The sequence below is a fragment of the Danio rerio genome, chromosome 16, assembly GCF_049306965.1.
Source record: "Danio rerio strain Tuebingen ecotype United States chromosome 16, GRCz12tu, whole genome shotgun sequence".
Classification (NCBI taxonomy): domain Eukaryota; kingdom Metazoa; phylum Chordata; class Actinopteri; order Cypriniformes; family Danionidae; genus Danio; species Danio rerio.
In genome coordinates, this window is record NC_133191.1 from 18,152,460 (window position 1) to 18,173,553 (window position 21,094).

Below are 21,094 nucleotides of genomic sequence, written 5' to 3' on the forward strand. Positions count from 1 at the left end.
AAAAAGTATGATCTGCCTAAAGTAGTGTACTTCACTACATTTAAATCATATCCGTTACTGAGTAAAACATAAAAATATAAAATAATGCAATGGAAAAAGAAAAAAAAATCGGGCCCAGAAACCATTTCACCATACCTGCTAACACTCCCGTTTTTCCCAGGAGTCTCCTGTATTTCAGACCCATCTCTCGTTTTGGTCACCCCAAATGTGTTACACTACTTTTGTATAACTTTTAGGTTACTTCAACCAAAATAACCACAGAAGTATTCAGAGACATTAATATTGTAACTAATTACCAAAAAACAAACAAACAAAAAAGCAATGGTAACTATAAAAGCACTATCATATATTACATTATGGAAGTAACTTGCCCCACTGCGTTAGTGACATTGCTAATGTTCATTAGCACCAGGATTAGATGTTAAAATGTATGCATAATTTACCTAACATGTTTAAATTGTTAAATAGGATAATCTGTAAAATATTTTAAATAATTATTTATTTTTTGTTATTGGTCTTTATTTTTTTAAAGCTGCATAAACATCTAATTGGAGATTTATATCATCTCGTCCCTTTTGTGAAATAGTCACTCTTTACTCATAAGTTTTTAATGAGATAATTTTTACTTTTACTTGAGTAGATTTATAGACATGTAACTTTACTTTTACTTAAGTAGAAATTTTTGAAAGAAACAATACTTTAACTTGAGTAGAAGATTTTATTACTCTTTCCAACTTTGGTTTTAGGTTTCAGAAATGAGAGTGGCAAAATAGCTCGACAGAGCCACCTATGCACTTTTTGACAGAGTAGCCTCCAAGCTACATTTCTTTTTTTTTTTTTTTTAATAATAATTTTTATGACAAATTACAGTAAAAAAGAAAAAAAAACAATAATATTTTTTAAAAAGTATAGATAGTTTCAACAGCACATACATTATTTTATTCATTTTCTTTTTGGCCTAGTCCCTTTATTAATTAGGGCTCACCCCTGTGGAATGAACTGCCAACTTATCCACCATATGTTTTTTACGCAGCAGATGCCCTTTCAGCTGCAACCCATCTCTGGGAAACATCCATACACACTCATTCACACACATACACTACAGACAATTTTGCCTACCCGATTCACCTAAACCGGAGCACCCAGAGTAAACGTATGGGAATGCAAAGAAAACATGCAAACTTCACACAGAAATGCCAACTGACCCAGGCGAAGCTTGAACCAGCGACCTTCTTGCTGTGAGGGAACCGCACTACCTACTGCGCCACCGAATCGCTCAACAGCACATACAATGAATAATAATAATAATAAATTAATTAATAAAAATAATGCTGAAAAATAAAAGGGTAAATAATAATGTGGTTTAACAAATAACGTACAATTTGTATCAAACAATGCACTCTACTTTGAACTTGAACTCTACGAATCCACTGTGATGGGGTTGGAGGTTTCTGATCCTTCCACCTAAGCAATATTAGGTGTCGTTTGGCCAGGAGCACAAAAATGCTATGCAAACAGTTTTATCTTTGTAAGATTTTATGACATGGAAAAAATCCCAAAAATGGCAATCAGTTGTCCCAAAAGCAGTTAAGCTTTATACAAGACCAAAACATATGTGTGTGAGTGGCTGGGGTGGAATTACAGCGATTACATGCAGGATCTATATTCTGAAAGTGCTTTGAGAGCTTTAGGTTTGTCCTCTGAAAATCCATGTCTTGCACAAACAGAGGACTTGCGAATTCGGCATAAGACTGATTCCCAATCCGCATCTGACATTGTACTTCCCAGATCGTCTTCCCACACAGATTTTATCAAGGATTTATCAATTAGTGCCCTAATTTTACAATAGAGTAATGATAAAATCCCTTTCCAAACTGTGGGCTTCTCTAGTAAATCCTGAAACTCAAGGAACATTTTACACCCAAATTTTGAATTTGTAGATAATGGAAAAAAGCTGTTATTTGAAATAATAAACTTTTCAAATAGCTGCTGAAATGAAGAGAAAACTCCCTCCTGGTATAAGTCATTTATTTTCTTAACACCTTTACTATGCCAGGAAACAAATGATTTCTTCTTTTTTTCTTCTTTTTTTTTCTTTGCCCTTAGTCCTGTATTGTTGCGGGGTCGGCTCTATTGGAACAAGTCCTCCATTTAGACTTGTCCATATGATAACGACTTTTTTACACATTCCGGCCGGCCTGTCACCCTCATACACTCATAATTTACGGCAATTTAGCCTACCCAATTCACCTGCAGCATGTCTTTGGACAGTGAGGGTAACCGGAGCACCCGGAGGTAACCCATGCGATCACAGGGAGAACATGCAAACTCCACACAGAAATGCCAACTGACCCAGCCAAGGCTCGAACCAGCAACCTTCTTGCTCTGAGATGATTGTGCTACCCATTGCGCCACTGTGTCACTCATCTTTTGGTTAATAAATTCCTTTTTGTTTTATTGAAGATGTTTTGTTTTGATAATACGAGGCTCTACAAGTTGGTAAAATCACACTAATGCTTCAAATTTGGTCAGATAATAAACACCTTTATAATTTGTATAATTTAAATTTGATTGTTAATTATTTTGACAGGCAAAGCTGTCTGGTACCCGGTTTTAAATAAGTTGATATTTGCACTTACCTTAAGTAAGTGACTAAAACACAATATTAATTTCAATACTAATATTGATATTTAATATTTAAGACAGACCAAAGCCATTATCAGTACAGTATTGGGGCCCTGTGTGAGGCTAACTTAGACTGAAAAGAGCCCTTTTGTTTATCAACAAAATTGAATGCACCAAAAAACAGTAAAAGTAAAGATTTTGAAAACCAGGTTGCCACTAGTTACTAGTTCTGAAATTAGAATCAATTTTCAGGTGGTTGTTACCTCCAGACATGATCCATAGTTTCTCCATTCATATTCACAGCAGGGTCATCAAATTGGGAAAAAATCTGGCTAGTCATTGGACCTTTTCGGGTTAGCGTATCTGAAACTTTTCCTTGTTAGGAAGTTGTGGAAGTAACAGACACTGGAACCAGTAAGCATTTGTTATTTTATGCTATTATAAATATAGTGTAGGCAGTAGGGCTGCTAGATATTGGAAAAAATTGACATTTCGATATTTTTTTCTGTGCGATATATATTGCGATATTTTTTATATATATACTTAAGACTAGGGCTGTGACTGTCAGTTGCCACCGGTGGTAGTACAGGACGTCACACACTTTGAAACACAGATTACTGTTATGTTGCCAAGTATTACATATCTGTTAGAATATAACATTAGGCGAGATTCAGCAAGTTCAGGTTTGGATTCGTGCCGCACGAGAAAGGTGAACGAATTAATTTGGATTACGCTTTTTGTAGGGGTTTTTAAGTGTTAAAGTGTGTTTTAATATTTACTGCTGAGAGTCCAAAAACTGAGAAGAGCAAATCCATCAATACGCAGATCCATGGGTCCCGAACCATGCAAGCTAGTGGCGATTGACGACGAGGGAAAAAAAAGCCATGTATGCTTCAATCAACTCCTGTCTTTTAAACGCAAAAAAAAAAAAAAAAAAATTCACATTCGCTTTTCAGTTAGGGATTAGGTCTATTAGAGTAACCTAATAAAAATGTTTTGTTGGACACTGTAGTCTACACAATAATCAATATTATAATTTATTAAATACATTATTATTGAAAATAAACTATACAATTGATAAAACGAAACCCTTTTTAATGTTTGCTTTCAATTTGACACCGCTAACAGTTGTAATAAGAAACATCACATTATGCAGAAGCAGTCTCAAGTTAAAAATACCTTTTGAGTTTAAAGATGATCAGTCTGCCAAGTCAAGTTTACAGTGTCATAAATGAAATAGGTAGCATGAGTAAAGGGGATTTGCCCAGCACACAACCTCTCATATGCGCTGCAGGTAGGCTGAATGATAATTTTAAAAACTATATATGCAATACAAAACTTTAAACATTTATGTTTTTAAAATAAAAAGAAAAGAAATCAGGAGAGTAAAATGTAATTTAAACCACTGGTCTGGCGCTGATACTTTATTGTTTATAGCGAGAAGAAGAAAAAAAAGCAGATGAAAACCTGGCTGGGGAGACAGCAATAACATGGATTATCTGTTCTTCAGAAAAGATCACAACATTGTGAGGCGTTTATCATACAACGCAGTTCGTGTTCATAATCATTAATATTAGCTAATATTAATTCTCTCTCCAGACTTTTTTTTAGGGCTTGTTCTTGTCAGCTCAATATAGCCTCGGCTTATTGCACGTACAAATCCGATTGTGAAGAATGATTAAGCGCTTGCATTTTTTTATTGCATCCTTTTCGCAAGTTATCTATTTAGTTTTTTAAAGTGGTGAGAACATTATTTACTGGCAAACATGTTCCTCGATCTCGTACATTAACAAATAAAGTAGCCTACCTAAGTTAATTGACCTTTTATGTAAAAATTAAGGAATAACTTAACTTAATTAAATAATAATAAATAAAACATCCATATAAACGTACGTGTTTATTTTTGAACTTTCATTAATAAAACAACACATAACTGTTTATAAATATTATAGTTAAATATTAAATAACTTTGACTTTAACTGCTTGAAACCGTATAATAATAACAATTAAATGTTACATTTTACTTAACAAATAGCCTAAATGGCACTTTACTAATCAGTTACAAAGACCATCATTACTCGCATTATACTGACCAAACTCAGAGCAATTCTTGTCTACTTTAGCTCTCTTTGCCACTGGTCCTTTACCTCTGTTGTTTCACATCTGGATTTACATATGAAGCGCGCTTACTGAGAGGCGGGACCACGCTGCTGTAATGAGGCGATATAGGAGAATCCGTACAGTCCTTACTTTTATACGGATTACATAAAAAGAGATAATTTGTTTTCGACTTGAATTGGTTAATGCAAAAGTAGACATATCAAGCTTTATATAGATATCAGAAATCATAATCTTTGTTGACTATTTGCTGAGTTTCCTTTCATTTTAGTGATGTGTTTTTCTGACCACCGTCTGCTCGCGTCTTCAGATGCTTGTAATAACAATGCCTCGTGGGCGTGGTCGCATTAAAACTAATGAGATCAGACTGAGAAACTAGACATAGCGTTGATTTCATACTGATTATTTATCAAGCAATGTTTGTTTTCAACATGCATAGCTGCGTTTAAAAGTAGACACTTTAAGCTTTCTAGAAATACATGTCTCATTTGTGTGCGTTTTGTATTCGCGGAGTTTCAGCGCATTTTACTGACGCGTTTCTATAAGCAGTTCACGGAGAGAGAAAAGACAGAATGCCTACACTGTTTGTTTTCCTTATTTTGCAAAAGCACACACGTTTGTTGTTGTTGTGAGTGTACACAACAAGAAGTAGACACATAACAGATTCGATTGATGTATTGATCTTATCTGTACGATCAAAACTGAAAGTGTAATTTAAGTTTATTTTAGCAATTTGACGACACAACAGGTCAAAACGCGTATAATCGGTCTTCGACCCCAGAGGGTTAAGCACAACCTGTCTTGTTGATATGATTATGCACGTTACTACGGAGACATGTTAATACATGTCAATCAATTTGGTGGGTGGGGAAACCGCAATCCTATGTCAAGTTGTAGTTTGCCTTAAAATGGGAGAATTTGGATCCTATTTTAGCATCAGGAAATAAAAAAGAGACTTATATTTCTATTTCTCCAAAATGACAGTTTACACAATATACCTACACACAGTTCAGCACAAACAGCTTACAAAAGAGGATTTTCATCATAGATGCCTTTTAAATCTTTCCTAGCTTCCAATCATTACCAAACATAAAAAATATTTCACAAACATTCTGTAGATTTCATCCACCGCTAATGGCTATAACTCATTAACGATCCATGACAGTTATGTTAAATACCTGGAACATGTACACATTAAAACCTACAGAAACTTAAAGAGCCCCTATTATAGGGTCATATTTGAAATAGGGTCATATTTTGGTTGTAAGGGTCTCCAACAACAGTCTAAAATGCATGCAAGGTCAAAAACACTTACATGGTCTTATAATATGCATTTATTTTTTACCTAATTATACCAGCGACTCCCATATGAATCGTCCAGCGATTCATTTAGTCCCAAACCCCTCCTTAGCGAGAAGCTAATCTGCGCTGATTGGACCGATCACAGCCTGCTGCGACTGGTCGACATTGACAACCTTCAGCGCAAGACATAAAATACCCAGCAGCTAATCAACAATATAAAAGGAGTCACGGTGCATACACGCTTCATAGTGTAAGGCGAGGATTTTGGCTGCCAGTGGGTGAATGTAAATACAGACGATAGACTTGAGATTACAGACGACTAACTATTTTATTGAGCAAAAACTCCAAGAACTGGGGAGGATATCAACAAGAGTCTCCTAGCCCGTCACACTGTTCCTGCTTTTTTTTCACACACATGGTTATAAGTAACAAAACATAACTTAATACATAATTTGCAAGCTAGAGTAAACGAAGCAACAATTTTAATCTCATATACTTACACTTGTGAAATGGAGGAAGAAACCATGATCCATGATGCACTGATCTATGTTCTGACATCGTCCATCAGTAGTCTTTTCTGATCCTTCCTTTAACAAATGGCAGATGAATTCTTCTTTGTAAGCATGTAGTTTCAAGGAGCACTCAAACTGCACAAGGCTAGGCTATAATGCTGAGGTATTTTTGCAAAAATAAGCCACAACCACTGACTCTTTATAGTTTCATCTTTGTGTAGAGACTTTCAATAATATCCAGCTGAGCACAGCGTGACTTCATTCAACCGGCGTCTGTGTGTCTAGCCTTTTTTTCAGTGTTAGTGGGTGGGGCCGCAAGTTTCAAATCTCCAGAGTTTGCTCACACAACTACTGGGTGGGGCTTGTGTTTCGTAGCTGCGTCACCGCGAAACACCTAATGAGTCGTTATCAAGACGACTCATTTGAAGCACTATGAGTCGACTCTTTTATAGATAAATCAACAGTTTTAAACACTACACTTACAGGTTTAAGCCTTAGCTGGATATTTCACTTCACTCAGAGCTGTTACACACTACACGGAAGGTCATTTTCAAAAACCCATAAATAAGGCTCTTTAAAACAAGCATATATTACTCAAATAAACACAGTTTTACTGAATGTCCATTTAACTTTTGATGTTTTTTTTTTTTATCGCTTCTTTGTCTGCCTGAGAAATGTGTATTCTTCTCACAGATGCGGTTTGCAGGCGCGAACCGAAAAGGCTTGTTGAGCGATCCCTGTTTGAGAGGTCGTTGAGTTTAGAGCCTCTTTTATTGTTTGAAGGTTAAGTTAATTAGCGAGCATTTGTGATCAACTAGCAAGTCATCCTGTGGATTACCTTTTGCTGGGTGCTTTGTGGATTGCTTTAAAAATGAAATCAAAGCTTAGACATGTAGGCACCAATAAGGAAAATATGGTTTGTCACTAGATCAGTTCTGGAAGGATCCGTTGATTCTCTACACTAGAATAAATTACTCACACTCATGTAAATCCAATCCCCTGACACCTGTGTTTATTCACAACTTCACAGCACAAATTAAGATATTTGGATGAAATCTAAGAACTATCTCTCCATAGACAGCAATAGTCACAGCATTCAAAGTGCAGAAAAGGAACCAAAAACATTGCCAAAAAATTCCATGCAACTAGCTTGTTGTAATTGTTATCATAAGAGGTTCCAAGAATAAGTGTTTGTGCAGAATAAAAAAAAAAAAAAAAAACTTTGTTTATCAGTTTCTGTTTTGTACCAAAAAACTGTAAAAACCACATTGTTTGTAATTGTCTTCTCTCCAGCATCAAGTCAGGGTGCCGGTTTACTATGGGCAACACACTATGGGCAACAGTGTCCCATTGCCCATAGTAAACTTGCACTTTATCTGACACAGAAGACGTAAGTGAACAAAGTCATTTTTACATTTTTTAAGCACACAAACTTATTCTTTGAGCGGCATATGATTACAGTTGAATCACTGAAGTCACATGGAATTTTTTGACTACATTTTTTGTTTCATTTTCTGGACTTTAAACCTCCCTGGATCATTGCTGTCTATGGAGAATAAGGAATTTGTATTTCTAAAATTAACAAAGATCATGGGGGATTGGAATGACATGAAGGTGAGTAATTAATAACAAAATTTTATTTTGAATTAACTAACCCTTTAAAGCTCTGAGAAACATTGTTTTGCATCATATATATCCACAAAAAGGGTGACACAGTGGCACAGTAGGTAGTGCTGTCGCTTCACAGCAAAAAGGTTGCTGGTTTGAGCCTTGGCTGGGTCAGGTGGTAATTCTATGGGGAGTTTGCTTGTTCTCCCTATGTTCGGGTGGGTTTCCTCCGGGTGCTCCAGTTTCCCCCACAGTCCAAAGACCTGCGGTACAGTTGAATTTGGTAGGCTAAATTGTCCGTAGTGCATGAGTGTGAATGAGTGTGTGTAGATGTTTCCTGGAGATGGGTTGGGGCTGGAAGGGCATCTGCTGTGTAAAAATGTGCTGGATAAGTTGGCGGTTCATTCTGCTGTGGCGACCTCGGATTTATAAAGGGACTAAGCCAAAAAGAAAATGAATGAATTGACATTCTTATAAACTGTCCTTTTAAAAGTGTACATAAGTGTATTTAGTACATGAGTGTATTTTTTTTTATTTTAAGAAATTTCTAGTACATTTTTTAAATTATACTTTTAGGATTTAAAGTGCACTTTCAGTACAATTAAGCACAATTTTTTGCAATCTACCCAAAATAAAATCAGCATGGTTCAACTCATTGTGTTTCTAATTGGTTTTATTATTTTTTTCTGCAGCATGTAGCGATCTAATAGCTGCAGTTTTTGAATTCGCTAACAATCTGTGTGCACTGAGACTGAATGAACAGCAGATGGCGGTGTTTACAGCAATGATCCTAATCAATCCAGGTAAGTAAAATAAGCCACATTACTACATAATTGTTTTATTTTAAATTAGGATAGACTAACTCTCTTTTTATTCTCTGCATTTTTCAATAGATCGACCATGTCTGGAGGACAGGGAAAGAGTTCAGAGAGTAAGGACAGAAGTTGAGCTTGCCCTTAGACACATACTGCACAGAGATAATCAAGAGAGTCTACTGCAGAAGGTAAAAGAGGATGTAGATGGAACTGAGACAAAGATATGCATAAAGTGAAAACTTAAATCAGCTGGAATGGCTTTTAACTGGTAATTTTGTTTTTGTGTGATTGCAGCTGTATCAGAGAGTGCCGGTGTTGAGGTCTATGTGTGCACTGCATATTGAGAAACTGCAATGGTTCCGGCAGCTTTACCCTCTCACTGTTCATTCCCTTTTCCCTCCACTATACAAAGAGCTTTTTGGCTCTGACGCAGATATACATTCACTGACCACACACTAAACAAACACTGACACATTTCAGTTTCAGATATAGAAATGATATCATATCACATACAGTAGTGTATGCATTAAAGGTTTAAATATATTATTAACCTGATAAAATAAACATTCTTGCAACTCCTAAAAAAACATAATGTCTATTGTCTACCGTTTAGTGTAATTTCTAATCAAAATATCTCACTTTGATTATTCTAAAACATTATATATTTGAATGTTTTTTGAAAGACCTTTAATCCTTACAATAAAACTTTACTGCTTATAAAGATATTGATATGACCAAATACACAATTAAAGATTTCAAATCTCTGTCAAATATAGTGAGTTCAGGAACTGGCATCTTTGAACTGAAGTTATTTAGCAATTGTGAATTATTTTTTCTCAGATACATGTATGCTTAGTGATTTGTTACCTATAGCCTACTACATTACTGCATTAATTTAACTATGGTCATCTGTTCTGACACCTGATATGTCACTTTTCTATACTTCTTTCACATTAAAGCTTGTCTTGGTAATTGTAATACTGACTTTTCATTAATGTCACATTGAAGAACCTGTTGTTTTTTGGCTATGGGTTGTTTTTTAGTTCACCGTATGCTTTAAACAAATGTTTTAATCAGTCTTAGGTCATGTAGGGGTGGTTTCACAGACCAAGATTAAATTAGGACAGGAGTGATTTTAATCTAGAATAGTTAATCATGTTTTAAAATATGGCTTTCTGAAACACAGATTAAGTACAAATTACTATAACCTGGATAATAGAGTCCTCAACTAAAATACACTCAATAATTTAATACCACCTGTGCAAATCAGGATTAGCTGGATTGAGGTTGCCTATAAAACATGGAATGAACCAAGAAAAGGTTAAAATTGTATGCAACTGAGAGGCAAATGGCAATGGATGTTGAATAGAGAGTACGATCAAAGAACTTTACTGAACATGAGAAAAGTCCTTTATAGCAAATAATTTCGACACATCCTGTATTTGAAGATAAACTGCACACATTAACTGTTGAATCAAAGATAAGGAATGCCTGGACATCTATTTGTAATGAATTTAATGCAAATGAACACACATCTACAAGAACAATTCAACAACTTTAGGTAAGAGTCATTAGGTTTATTATGGCCTTTTAAAATCACTGTGGTATTTAATGCAGGTGTTGTGGAAAAAAAAAATCTAATTGAACCTCAAAAAAAAAAAAACTTGCTGACGCTCGAAGTGAAGGGTTTAAAGGGGTGGTCCACTATGATATCATATTTTAAACTTTAGTTGATGTGTAATGTAGCTGTGTTAACATAAACGGCATCTCTACATTTAAAATGCTCAAAGTTCAATGCAAAGGGAGACCTTGGTTTTTACAGAGGCTTGGCAAAGCCTAAAATGAACAAATTTTGGAAACTACAAAAAAATACTTCCGGGCCTTGTGAGATCACAAACATACGTTTACCGTGCACACACACTGCCAAGCTAAGGGCCGTGGCCAGAGGCGCTGTAATGTTACAGCAAAAGGAGAAATGCCCTCCTGCTATTTCCACAGAGCTTCTCTGTTTCTGTATTTGGGCTTCAAAAGGACACGACACAGAGACAGAAGTGCTTACAGTTCAATATTAATTATGTTCCAGAGAATTATAAAATACATAGCAAGCATGATTTGAAAAAACACAGCTTCCAGAATCTCTCCTAGTTCAGTGCTGGATTCAGTTAAAATCTCCTCAAAGATGGACCAGCTACAACAAGCTGATGGTATGAATTCTGAGCCACAAGCTGTAAGTGTTTTTATTTGTTAAAATTGATTATGACATGGACAGTGTCTAGCCTTAATGGTATGCTGTAGCAAAGATGTAAACAACGGGAAATGCTGTTCGCCACCGCTAACCATTTAGCAGCAAATTCAAATTTATTAGTCAAACTGCTGTAAACACACACACACAAACTTTAACAGCGCGTGGGTGTCTCTCTATGTGTATGCGACTGCAGTGTCTATAGGCAGCTTTTCCATGTGTTTTACATCTAAGATACTGAACTCGCAAAATATATGTGAACGATTCATGTTACTTACACATGTTAAAAAAAAAATACAGCAGTGCTGTAAAATAAATCAAGCAGCAGAAAAATAAATCAAGGCACACACAGGTCGCATCCCACACCTTGTGCTTTATTCTCCTGTCAGTGTCACTGAAAATTACAGAAAATAAAATAATCTGAGCATCAGAGAAAAAGAAAATAAAGATCGGTCGCGCACACATGCGCTTCTTGTGTTACAGTTCATAGTATACACGTGAAACGGAGGCCAGCTAGTGTGTGCTGTGCAGGTAAACCTCACTCCTCTGACCTCTAAAGGTGCTCTAGTGACTGATGCTAGAGGCCATGGTCTTTAGCCTCCTTGGTAGAGCAACCAACTCCAATGCAGAAGGTCGCTGATTTGATCCCATCTCGGAGCGGGTTGGGTAGTGTAGGACTGGTGGGGTTACATTGGTGCGGTGTCCCGGATGGGAATGAGGTTTAGGAGGCTGAGTGTAACGGAGGCCAGCTAGTATGTGCTGTGCAGGTAAACCTCACTCCTCTGACCTCTAAAGGTGCTCTAGCGACAGATGCTAGAGGCCATGGTCTTAAGCCTCCTTGGTAGAGCAACTGACTCCCATGCGGAAGGTCACCAGTACGATCCCAGCTCGGAGTGGGTTGGGTGGTGTAGGAGCGGTGGGGTTACACATGCACATGCATAAACACACACTCTCTTAAAGGAGCAGTACCCCATTTTCACTCGTTACAGACACTTGTCAGATGTTATTTTAGAGAGTGGGCATGAGGTTAACTGACTGTTTTCACAAAATGCGAGTGCTTGTACGGGCAGGACGTGGAGCCAATCTGCGAATCACAGCACATTGACACATGACCAATCAGAATCACTCAAGGGCGGGCCTTTTAGAGTAACTAGGAAATATATCAGTTGTTTCATTTTAGCTGAGTAGCTGTAAATAATCAAAGTGAAATTTATGAAAAAATATATGATTACCTTCAAGTGAAACATTAGCACACATTGCTTTGCATCTTATTAACACAACCAAGCCTTAAAATTACATTCTGGACCACCCCTTTAAGACTGGCAGCGAGGACCTGTAAATAAAGACTGTGATGTGTTTGATGAGTTACTTACAGGAATACTGGAGAATCAGCAACCTTGGAAAACAAACCAGATAATAACCATCTGGACAGTTCAAATGATGGCTCACATGCACTTATATTTAGTATTTGAATTTGATTTTGGCTTTTGATTCTCTCCTCTCAAACTTCTATTTGCTTTTGTCAGGTGATGTGAATCATTTTCCCATTTAATCTGTATTTATTTGACCATATATAAATGGTTCATGTTTCAAAGAGGTTAAAACAGAACTGGGGAATAGGAAAGCAGCTTACCCTCAGAAACAAGGTTGTCAATGTCTTACCTGGTTGTCAGTCCAGGTAAACAGATGAAAAGACTTACTGTAAATGAAAAATTGGCTTATGATTGGGTAACACTTTATTTTGATGGTCCCCCTTTAGATAGTCTGTTGACCATATGTTACTTTTCAAGTTCTTATTTCTTTACTCTCATCTGGGTAGTATCTGTAGATTGTCTTTTAAATTTTCTGTCAATCATTACAATGTCTACAACATGTAAACATTTAATAAAGTTTTGGTAAGTTAAGTGTTACCAACATAGGTTCTAGATGGTCAGCAATGTTTTAGTAGACATGCAACAAACTATCAACATTTAGGTTGTAGATATTCAACAATGTTACAGTATACATGCAACAAATCTTCAACAAATGTTCATCAAAGTATGAGTAGATATGCAACAAATCCTCAACATTTATTAAACCTTTGGTAAGTTACATGTTACCAAATTAGGTTGTATATGTTCAACAGTGTATTAGTAAATATGCAACAAATCCTCAACATTTATTAAACCTTTGGTAAGTTACGTTACCAAATTAGGTTGTATATGTTCAACAGTGTATTAGTAGATTTGCAACAAATCCTAATTATTTATTAAAACTTTGGTAAGTTGTGTTCCCAAATTAGGTTGTATATGTTTAACAATGTATTAGTAGATATGCTACAAATCTTCAACAAGTTTTCAATACATTTAGCACCAAGATTGTTTTGGTTGTAATTGTCTGCGTGTAGTTGTTAACCAGTTTATCAATAGGCTTTCAGTAGACATTCACATGCCTATAAGTAGCAACACAACATAATTTAAAATGAACTTTAATCAAATATAAAATAGGGTTTGGTACAATCTTCATACAAGTATTTGCAAGAGTGTTCAATTAACTATTTGTTGCATTTAACTTAACTTTCAGTAGATAGTTATTTTACTTGAAAGTACAGTTATCTGCTCATCTGTTGTCACACTAGGCCCATCAAAATTAAGTGATGCTTCAGAAATGCTGTTGAAGACGCCAACATCAGACAGCATGGCTACTAGCAAGTAAACGTTCAGCAGATAGTCAACAGACTGGTAGTAGCAACACTGATGCAAGTATTTGAAGACAAAGACACAACAGCACCACATATACAAGAACATAAAAATAAATACCAGAGTCATTAGTTTGCAAATGGACCAAATGTTTTAAATGCAAAGTGTGGTCATACCAATAATTCATTTGATTTAGTTAATATAAGTTAATTGATAAATAAAAAGCGTGTATGCATTATTTTTGATCGCATCCTCATTTTACAGCTAGCTTGCACAAGTGCCTAAAACTGAACAGTACTGTAGCTTTGCAGGTAGGTATTTGAAGCATCTTGGAGATGTTGCCAAAGTTCTTCTGAATGTACAGTTGTATGTCTCAGTTTGTTCTGTTCAGTTTGCACCGCCTTTTGTCAGACTTCTTGTGCAGACAATAATTTCACTGTAGAATTACAATTAATGACAAAAATAATTTTTGGAAATGTAAATTGATATTTCAACTGACATGATAGAGAAAAAAAATAAAAGAAACTGTCATAAATCCCTGTTTATATATTCAAAGTGCCTATATAAAATCATACATACTCACATTGCACCCTGCTTTCAAAAGACCTTTAGGATAAAGTTGTAGAGAGGCACAAGTTAAAAAAAAAACTTGTACATAAACATTAGACAATAAATATTAATATTAATTATATATATATATATATATATATATATATATATATATATATATATATATATATATATATATATATATATATATAAAAGCATATACTATACACACACACGTCAGTGGTAGAACTGACTGATGTCATGTGTAAGCCTTCCAATAATCTCTTGTTTGTGTTTCCTGCCCAACCAATAAGTCTATTCTATATAAATTAGATGGTTTTTGAGAGACTTTTCTGTCCGGTTTCCATACCATCTCCATCTCCATACCTTTTGTAGTTTGCCCATGCCCTTTCAGTGTTTTGTGTATGTACTCCTGATGATGGATTAACAAAACTAATGCTGTGGTTCACTGTGTGATGTTGGTATCCTCTCTCTGACAGACTTGAATATGCACGCCACTCATCACTATGAATGATGCTGCCTTTCTTTACATGTTTCGCTATGATTGGTATAAGCGTCTTCTTGTCCTGTTTGTCCACCAGCCGTAAAACTGTTTTTTTGTGATGGCAAAATTTCAACCATTCCCAATACCTAGCTTTTCCTTTTTCACGGAACATCAAAACGCCCTCTGGCATACTGAAAAAAGTAAAAATAAATTGGGTTAAACCTTTTCAAAAACTTTGAATGGTCAGAAGCCATGCATCTTTAAAATAAAGTTAAACATTGTGAGTCTATATAAAAATTACTTTTTACAACGTGGCAATTTAATTTTTTAGATTAGAACAATGTAACAATAATGATTTTTTGTCTACATATATGAAGACTACACAAAATCCCTTTAAAGAATTGCATACTTTTCCTGAATCAATTTTTCAGATTTCTATAGAGATTTTTCTGTCCATAATTAACTTAGAATAAAAAAATAAATAAAAATGCTGCATTATGAGTCAGAATCTCTTTGCTAAATTCTTGCAGTTAAACTGTGGCTCATTTAAGTCAGTTACCACCAAGTTCAAGTTTAAAGCACTGCATTTTGTTAAACTGCAATGCTAAAATGGTGCAATGTCATTCATTCTTGTCATGAGAATTTTAATTGTGAAACTTTAAACCCTACAAAAATAGAAGGGATGTTCATGTACAAATTACCAGGCAACAGAGTTAAATTCCTCTGACCTTTCTTTACTGGCTGTTAGCACTCACAAACTGTTTAACAAATATTTATTAATTTATATATATATATATATATATATATATATATATATATATATATATATATATATATATATTTTTTTTTTTTTTTTTTTCTAAGAATAATTAATATTTTTATCTTTGGAGTGAAATTAGGGGGTGAGTAACAGTTACATCAAAAATGTAAATGTATTGTTAACTGACTCTGCAAAGAAAAAAATCTATCTACACATAAAGTTCTGTGTAATAAAATGAAATGACACAGATAAAAAGAATTGAACACACGAGAAAAGGGATGTGTAGAAAAACAGCAGCTGAAATCTCTCAGTAGTTCTTCAGCAGCCATCTGTCCTTCCTCACTAAAAATGAATAGTAGCCGCTTTATTTCAACATATACATTAGCAGGATGAAAAGATGAAACCAGGGTGGAGATTTCAGCAAGACAATCATCCAGAACACAGCCAAGGAAACTCTTAAATGATTTCAGAGAAAGAAAATCAAACTGTAGAATGGCCCAGCCACTTAAATCCAATATAAAATAAAGCTTACATTTGATAGACGAGACCCACAGAAGCATCAAGACTTTTACAGTCTGTTGAAGTCTGTGAGAAACTCACACCTGAGTAATGTATGTGACTTCATTCTCCATATGGGAGGCGTTTTTAAGCTGCCATAACTATAAAATACAGTTCTTTCTCCTTGTGTCATTTCATTGTTATCCATACAATTTTTTTTTTAGATTTTTACAAATTTTGTTATATTTCTGTTACATCTGTATACATGGTTGAAGGAATTATTAGCTCCCTGAATTATTAGCCCCCTTGTTTATTTTTTTCACCAATTTCTGTTTGACAGAGAGAAAAAAATTTCAACACATTCCTAATCATAATAGTTATAAACTCATTTCTAATAACTTATATATTTTATCTTTGCCATGATGACAGTAAATAATATTAGACTAGATATTCTTCAAGACACTTCTATAAAGCTTAATTGACATTAACTGGGTTAATTAGGTTAACCAGGCATGTTAGGGTAATTAGGCAAGTTATTGTATAATGATTGTTTGTTCCCCTTCGGGAGGTGAACTCCAATGCTATTAGTGGATTTGATTTTAGGGAAATCCACGAATTGGGAGGATTCGGTTCAGAAGCCGCTTGTCTGAAAGAGTATTGAACGGGCCAATGAATGCCAATGAATTGGCAGCGCAAGCTTGCGCAGGTGTGCTTCATTGCCAATTAACCCAGCATATAAGCACAAGTGGAGCAAGCAGACGCCATCCTTTTCGCTTCAGAGACTTTCTGATCGAGCCGATGAGGGTTCCTCCTGCTGTGATCCAGCGATTCCGAGCGAACAAGAGCATTCTCCCGGTCCAGAGTGTGTACACGCAGCGGCAGACGGTCGAGCTGGGTTTCTCCCTTGCCTTGCGTTCTTTGGGTCCGGTCCTCCAGAGCGGTGCGTATAAAGTTGCAACTTCACAAAGAGAGCAACACAGTCATGCAGCACGTCCTTTTCAAGATGCTTTTCTGGATGCGGTGGTTTTCTGTCCTCGGATGATGGGCACGGGCACTGCGTTGCATGCCTGGGGGGTCCAGCATGTTAATGCGCTGCTCGCGGGCAGTTCATGTCATCATTGCGATGCCATGACTGTTGCGCAGTAAAGATCGTGGCTAGCCTTTGCAAAAGGGCAAACCACTCCAGTTGTCCCCTGCTCTGCAGCGGGCACTCAGGCAGATCTGAGGGTTTCAGCGAGAGATAATCCACCACCCGCGGACCTCCCGCTCCTCCAAGCACTCCATCCAAGCTTCGGCCGTAAGAAGCTATCTGTCTAACAGATGGTAGCCCTTACGCTCGATGACACCGGAGACCAGACATCCACCGCGGCATCGGAGGGTGGGCTTTAATGGTCCGATGATTATCCAGACCCGCTCTCCCCCTCCGGGCAGGTGAGTGCTGTCAAAACGATCCTGAAACGGACATGTTAGCCGTGCTTTCCCGGGCTGCTTCGGACCGACTAGATGGGTGCTAGGTAGAGGACCAGTGGGCAAAGCCTTCAAAGCCTCTCGTCCCCTTCTTCCCGGAGGTGCACAGTAGGCTCACGCGGTCTTGAAGGGCACTTTTTTCTGCTCGTGCTGCGTGTTTCTTCAACCTTTACCACTCGTGATGGTGGAGCGGCCAGGGGGTATGTGGCGATTCCTCAGGTTGAGCACGCGATTGCGGTCAATCTTTGTCCGTGCGGCGCCTCTTCTTGGTGGGATCTGCCTCGTCTCCCATCCAAAGCCTGTAAGTTATCTGCCTCCCTCGGAGCTAGAGCTTACAAGGCTGCGGGCCAGGCTGCTTCTGCCTTGCATGCGATAGCCACCTGCCAACGCTACCAAGCGGAGGCACTGGCCAAGCTGCACAAGGGTGGGTCCAACCCAGGCTTATGAGCTTCGCACCGCAGCCGACTAAGCTCTTCGGACTACTAAGTCCGCTGCGTGTGCATTGGGGAGGACGATGTCCACACTAGTGGTCCAGGAGCACCACCCCTGGCTAAAACTTCGCTGATATGCGCGAAGTCGACAAATCTGCTTTCTTGACTCCCCCATATCCCAAGCTGACCTGTTCAGCGACACCGTCTGTGAATTCACCCAGGAATTCAAGGCGGTGAGAGAGCAGTCTGATGGGTGATGTCACCTTCGGCGGGGCCGTAATCCCGCTCTGCCCGCCGTACCATCCATATCTGCTCTTTGCCGAAGGTGCCCGACTACGAGAGCTGCACTGACCCCGCACACGCCTCTGGTGAAGCGAGCGCGTCAAGCACCTCGGAAGCAGGCAGCCCACCCCTGCCCAGAACGCCGCTAAGTCCGGCAACGGGCCAGCCCTTCGCGGTGGCTCATACGCACAATCAGACTCGGCTATGCAATTTAGTTCGCGAAACGACCTCCCAAGTTCATGGGTGTGTATTCACCAGGGTCAGCCCCTTGTCCGCCCCTATCTTGCGAGAGGAGATTGCTGTCCTCCTGGCAAAGGATGCAATTGAGCCGCTCCCTCCAGCCGAGATGGAGAGTGGGATTCAAAGCCCGCACTTCATCGTGCCCAAAAGAGCGGTGGGTCACAGCCAATCCCAGATCTGTGCGTTTTGAACCGCTGTCTGCACAAGCTGCCATTCAGAATGCTTAAGCAGAAGCGCATCCTCCGGTGCGTTCGTCCTCTGGGTTGGTCTGCAGAATTAGACCTGATGGACGCATTTCCTCTGTCTCCGCGGGTCCTCACCAAGCCCGCGGAGGGTGAGACCACTCCAGCACTGGCTTCACAATCGAGTCCCCAGACGCGCATGGCATGCGCGCGCACACCTAGGCTCTGTTACTGCGCTGTGTCACCGTGCCCTCAGCCCTGGCAGCGACTCCTCTTTCCTACAGGCCTGAGTGCCTCTAGGACAGGTGTCCAGTCTTGTTGTCATTTCAACAGATGCTTCTAACACGGGCTGGGGGGCTGTGCGTTGCGGGCATGCAGCTGCGGACCTGTAGAAAGGAACCCAGTTGCATTAGCATATCGCCTGGAGCTGTTGGCAGTGTTCCTCGCTCTCCACCATTTTTTTCCAGTGCTGGAGCAGCAACACGTGCTGGTCAGGACGGACAGCACAGCGGCGGTGGTGTATATCAACCGCTTGGGGGGTATTTGTTCTAGCCGCATGTCTCAGCTTGCCCGCCGTCTGCTCCTCTGGAGTCATCCGTGGCTGAAATCGCTGCACGCCATTCACATTCAGGCAAGCTCAACAGTGCAGTCGATGCGCTCTCACGGCAGCCTTTACGTCCTGGTGAATGGAGACTCCACCCCGAGTCTGTTCAGCTGATATGGGCGCGATTCCGGGTAGCCCAGCTCGATCTGTTGCTTCCCTCGAGATCTCTCATTGCCAGTTGTTTTTTTTGCCTGACCGAGGGCTCTCGGCACGGATGCACTGGCTCACAGCTGGCCTCGGGGTTACTGTGAAAGGTCAGGGAGGACGAGGAACAGGTTGCTGTTTGCACGCCTCTGGCTCAACCGGACCTGGATGTCAGAGCTCTCCCTCCTCGTGATGACCCTCCCCTGGCAGTTCCCCTTGAGAGAGCACCTACTCTGTCAGGGACAGGGCCCATCTGGCACCCTCGCCGATCTTTGAAACCTCCGGGTGGTCCTTAGACGCAAGGAAGACTTAGGTAACCTACCGATTGCTGTGGCTAATACCGCCACTCGGGCTAGAGCCCCCTCCCCGAGCGCATCTATGCCCTGAAGTGGAGTCTATTCACTGAATGGTGCGTCTCTCGCAGAGAAGACCCCCGTAATTTGCCAGATCAGCGTTGTGCTTTCTTTACGCCAAGAGAAGCTGGAGAGCAGGCTGTCACCCTCCACACTCAAGGTTACGTGGCTGCCATCTCCGCTCTCATGATGCAGTTGCTGGCAGCACCGTGGGAATGCATAACCTCATCATCCGGTTCCTCAGGGGCGCTAGCGAATTTTTCCCCCGCCCCCTTATCATGCCCTCTTAGGATCTCGCCCTCGTTACATGAGTCGCGTCTGATCCCTTCGATCCTCGACTCAGTATCTTCTGTCCCTGAAGACAACTCTACTGGTTGCGTTGATACCAATTAGAGGGTCGGGGACCCGGAGTCAATTTTCAGTCAGTGACTCGTGCCTGTAATTAGGCTGGCTTCTCTCACGTCCTGAGACCCCGCCCACGATATGTGGCCAGGGTTCCTACCACACCGTTTAATACCAGGTAGTGAGCCTGCAAGCGCTGCCCCCATAGGAGGCAGACCCAGCCCTTTCTTTATTTGTCCAGTTCGCGCCTTGCGTATTTATCTGGACCGCTCTCTAAGTTTAGATCATCTTAGCAGCTCTTCGTCTGTTATGGCGGTCGGCAGCAGTGAAGTGGCGTATCGAAACTAAGATTTCCCACTGGTTTGTGGATGCCATTCTCTTGCTTCAGAGCCGAGGTGAGCCGTGTCCCCCGAGAGTGCGTGCGCATTTCATCGCATCCTCTTGGGCGCGCACACGCAGCACCACTCTAACAGACATCTGTAGAGCTGCGGGCTGGGCAACACCTAACACATTTGCAAGGTTTTACAATCTGCGAGTGGAGCCGGTTTCCTCAAGGGTATTAGGTAACCCTTGGTGATTGAGGAAACAACTCGGTGAAGGTGTTGAAACACGCTTGCTGCGACTTCCGGTTGGAGATCGACAAGATGGCAGCATAGAATCAGTGCTCCCGACACAGAAACAATTAAAACCCTCTAAAATCATAAAATTAACGATTTAAATAACTGATACATTAAAATAAGAGGGGAGGAAGATGGGAACTAGGTGTCAAACAAAAAAGGGTACACAATCTACTGAAATACACGATGATGACTCAGCGCGCTCTCCTCAGGAAGTGCA

The 21,094-nt window shown here is 39.3% G+C and overlaps 1 protein-coding gene across 2 annotated transcripts in view; it reads left to right on the forward strand.

Annotated features, from left to right (window-relative positions):
- Window positions 1-14,404, forward strand: part of rorc (RAR-related orphan receptor C) — a 187,950-nt gene extending 173,546 nt beyond the window's left edge. For both annotated transcript variants that reach the window (XM_001344013.8, XM_073926026.1), the window contains 3 exons: window positions 8,858-8,968; window positions 9,059-9,168; window positions 9,275-14,404. In XM_001344013.8, coding sequence (XP_001344049.3) covers window positions 8,858-8,968; window positions 9,059-9,168; window positions 9,275-9,439 — 386 coding nt within the window. In that variant the 3' untranslated portion in view covers window positions 9,440-14,404. The remainder of the gene's footprint in view (window positions 1-8,857; window positions 8,969-9,058; window positions 9,169-9,274) is intronic.
- The last annotated feature ends 6,690 nt before the right edge of the window (window positions 14,405-21,094 follow it).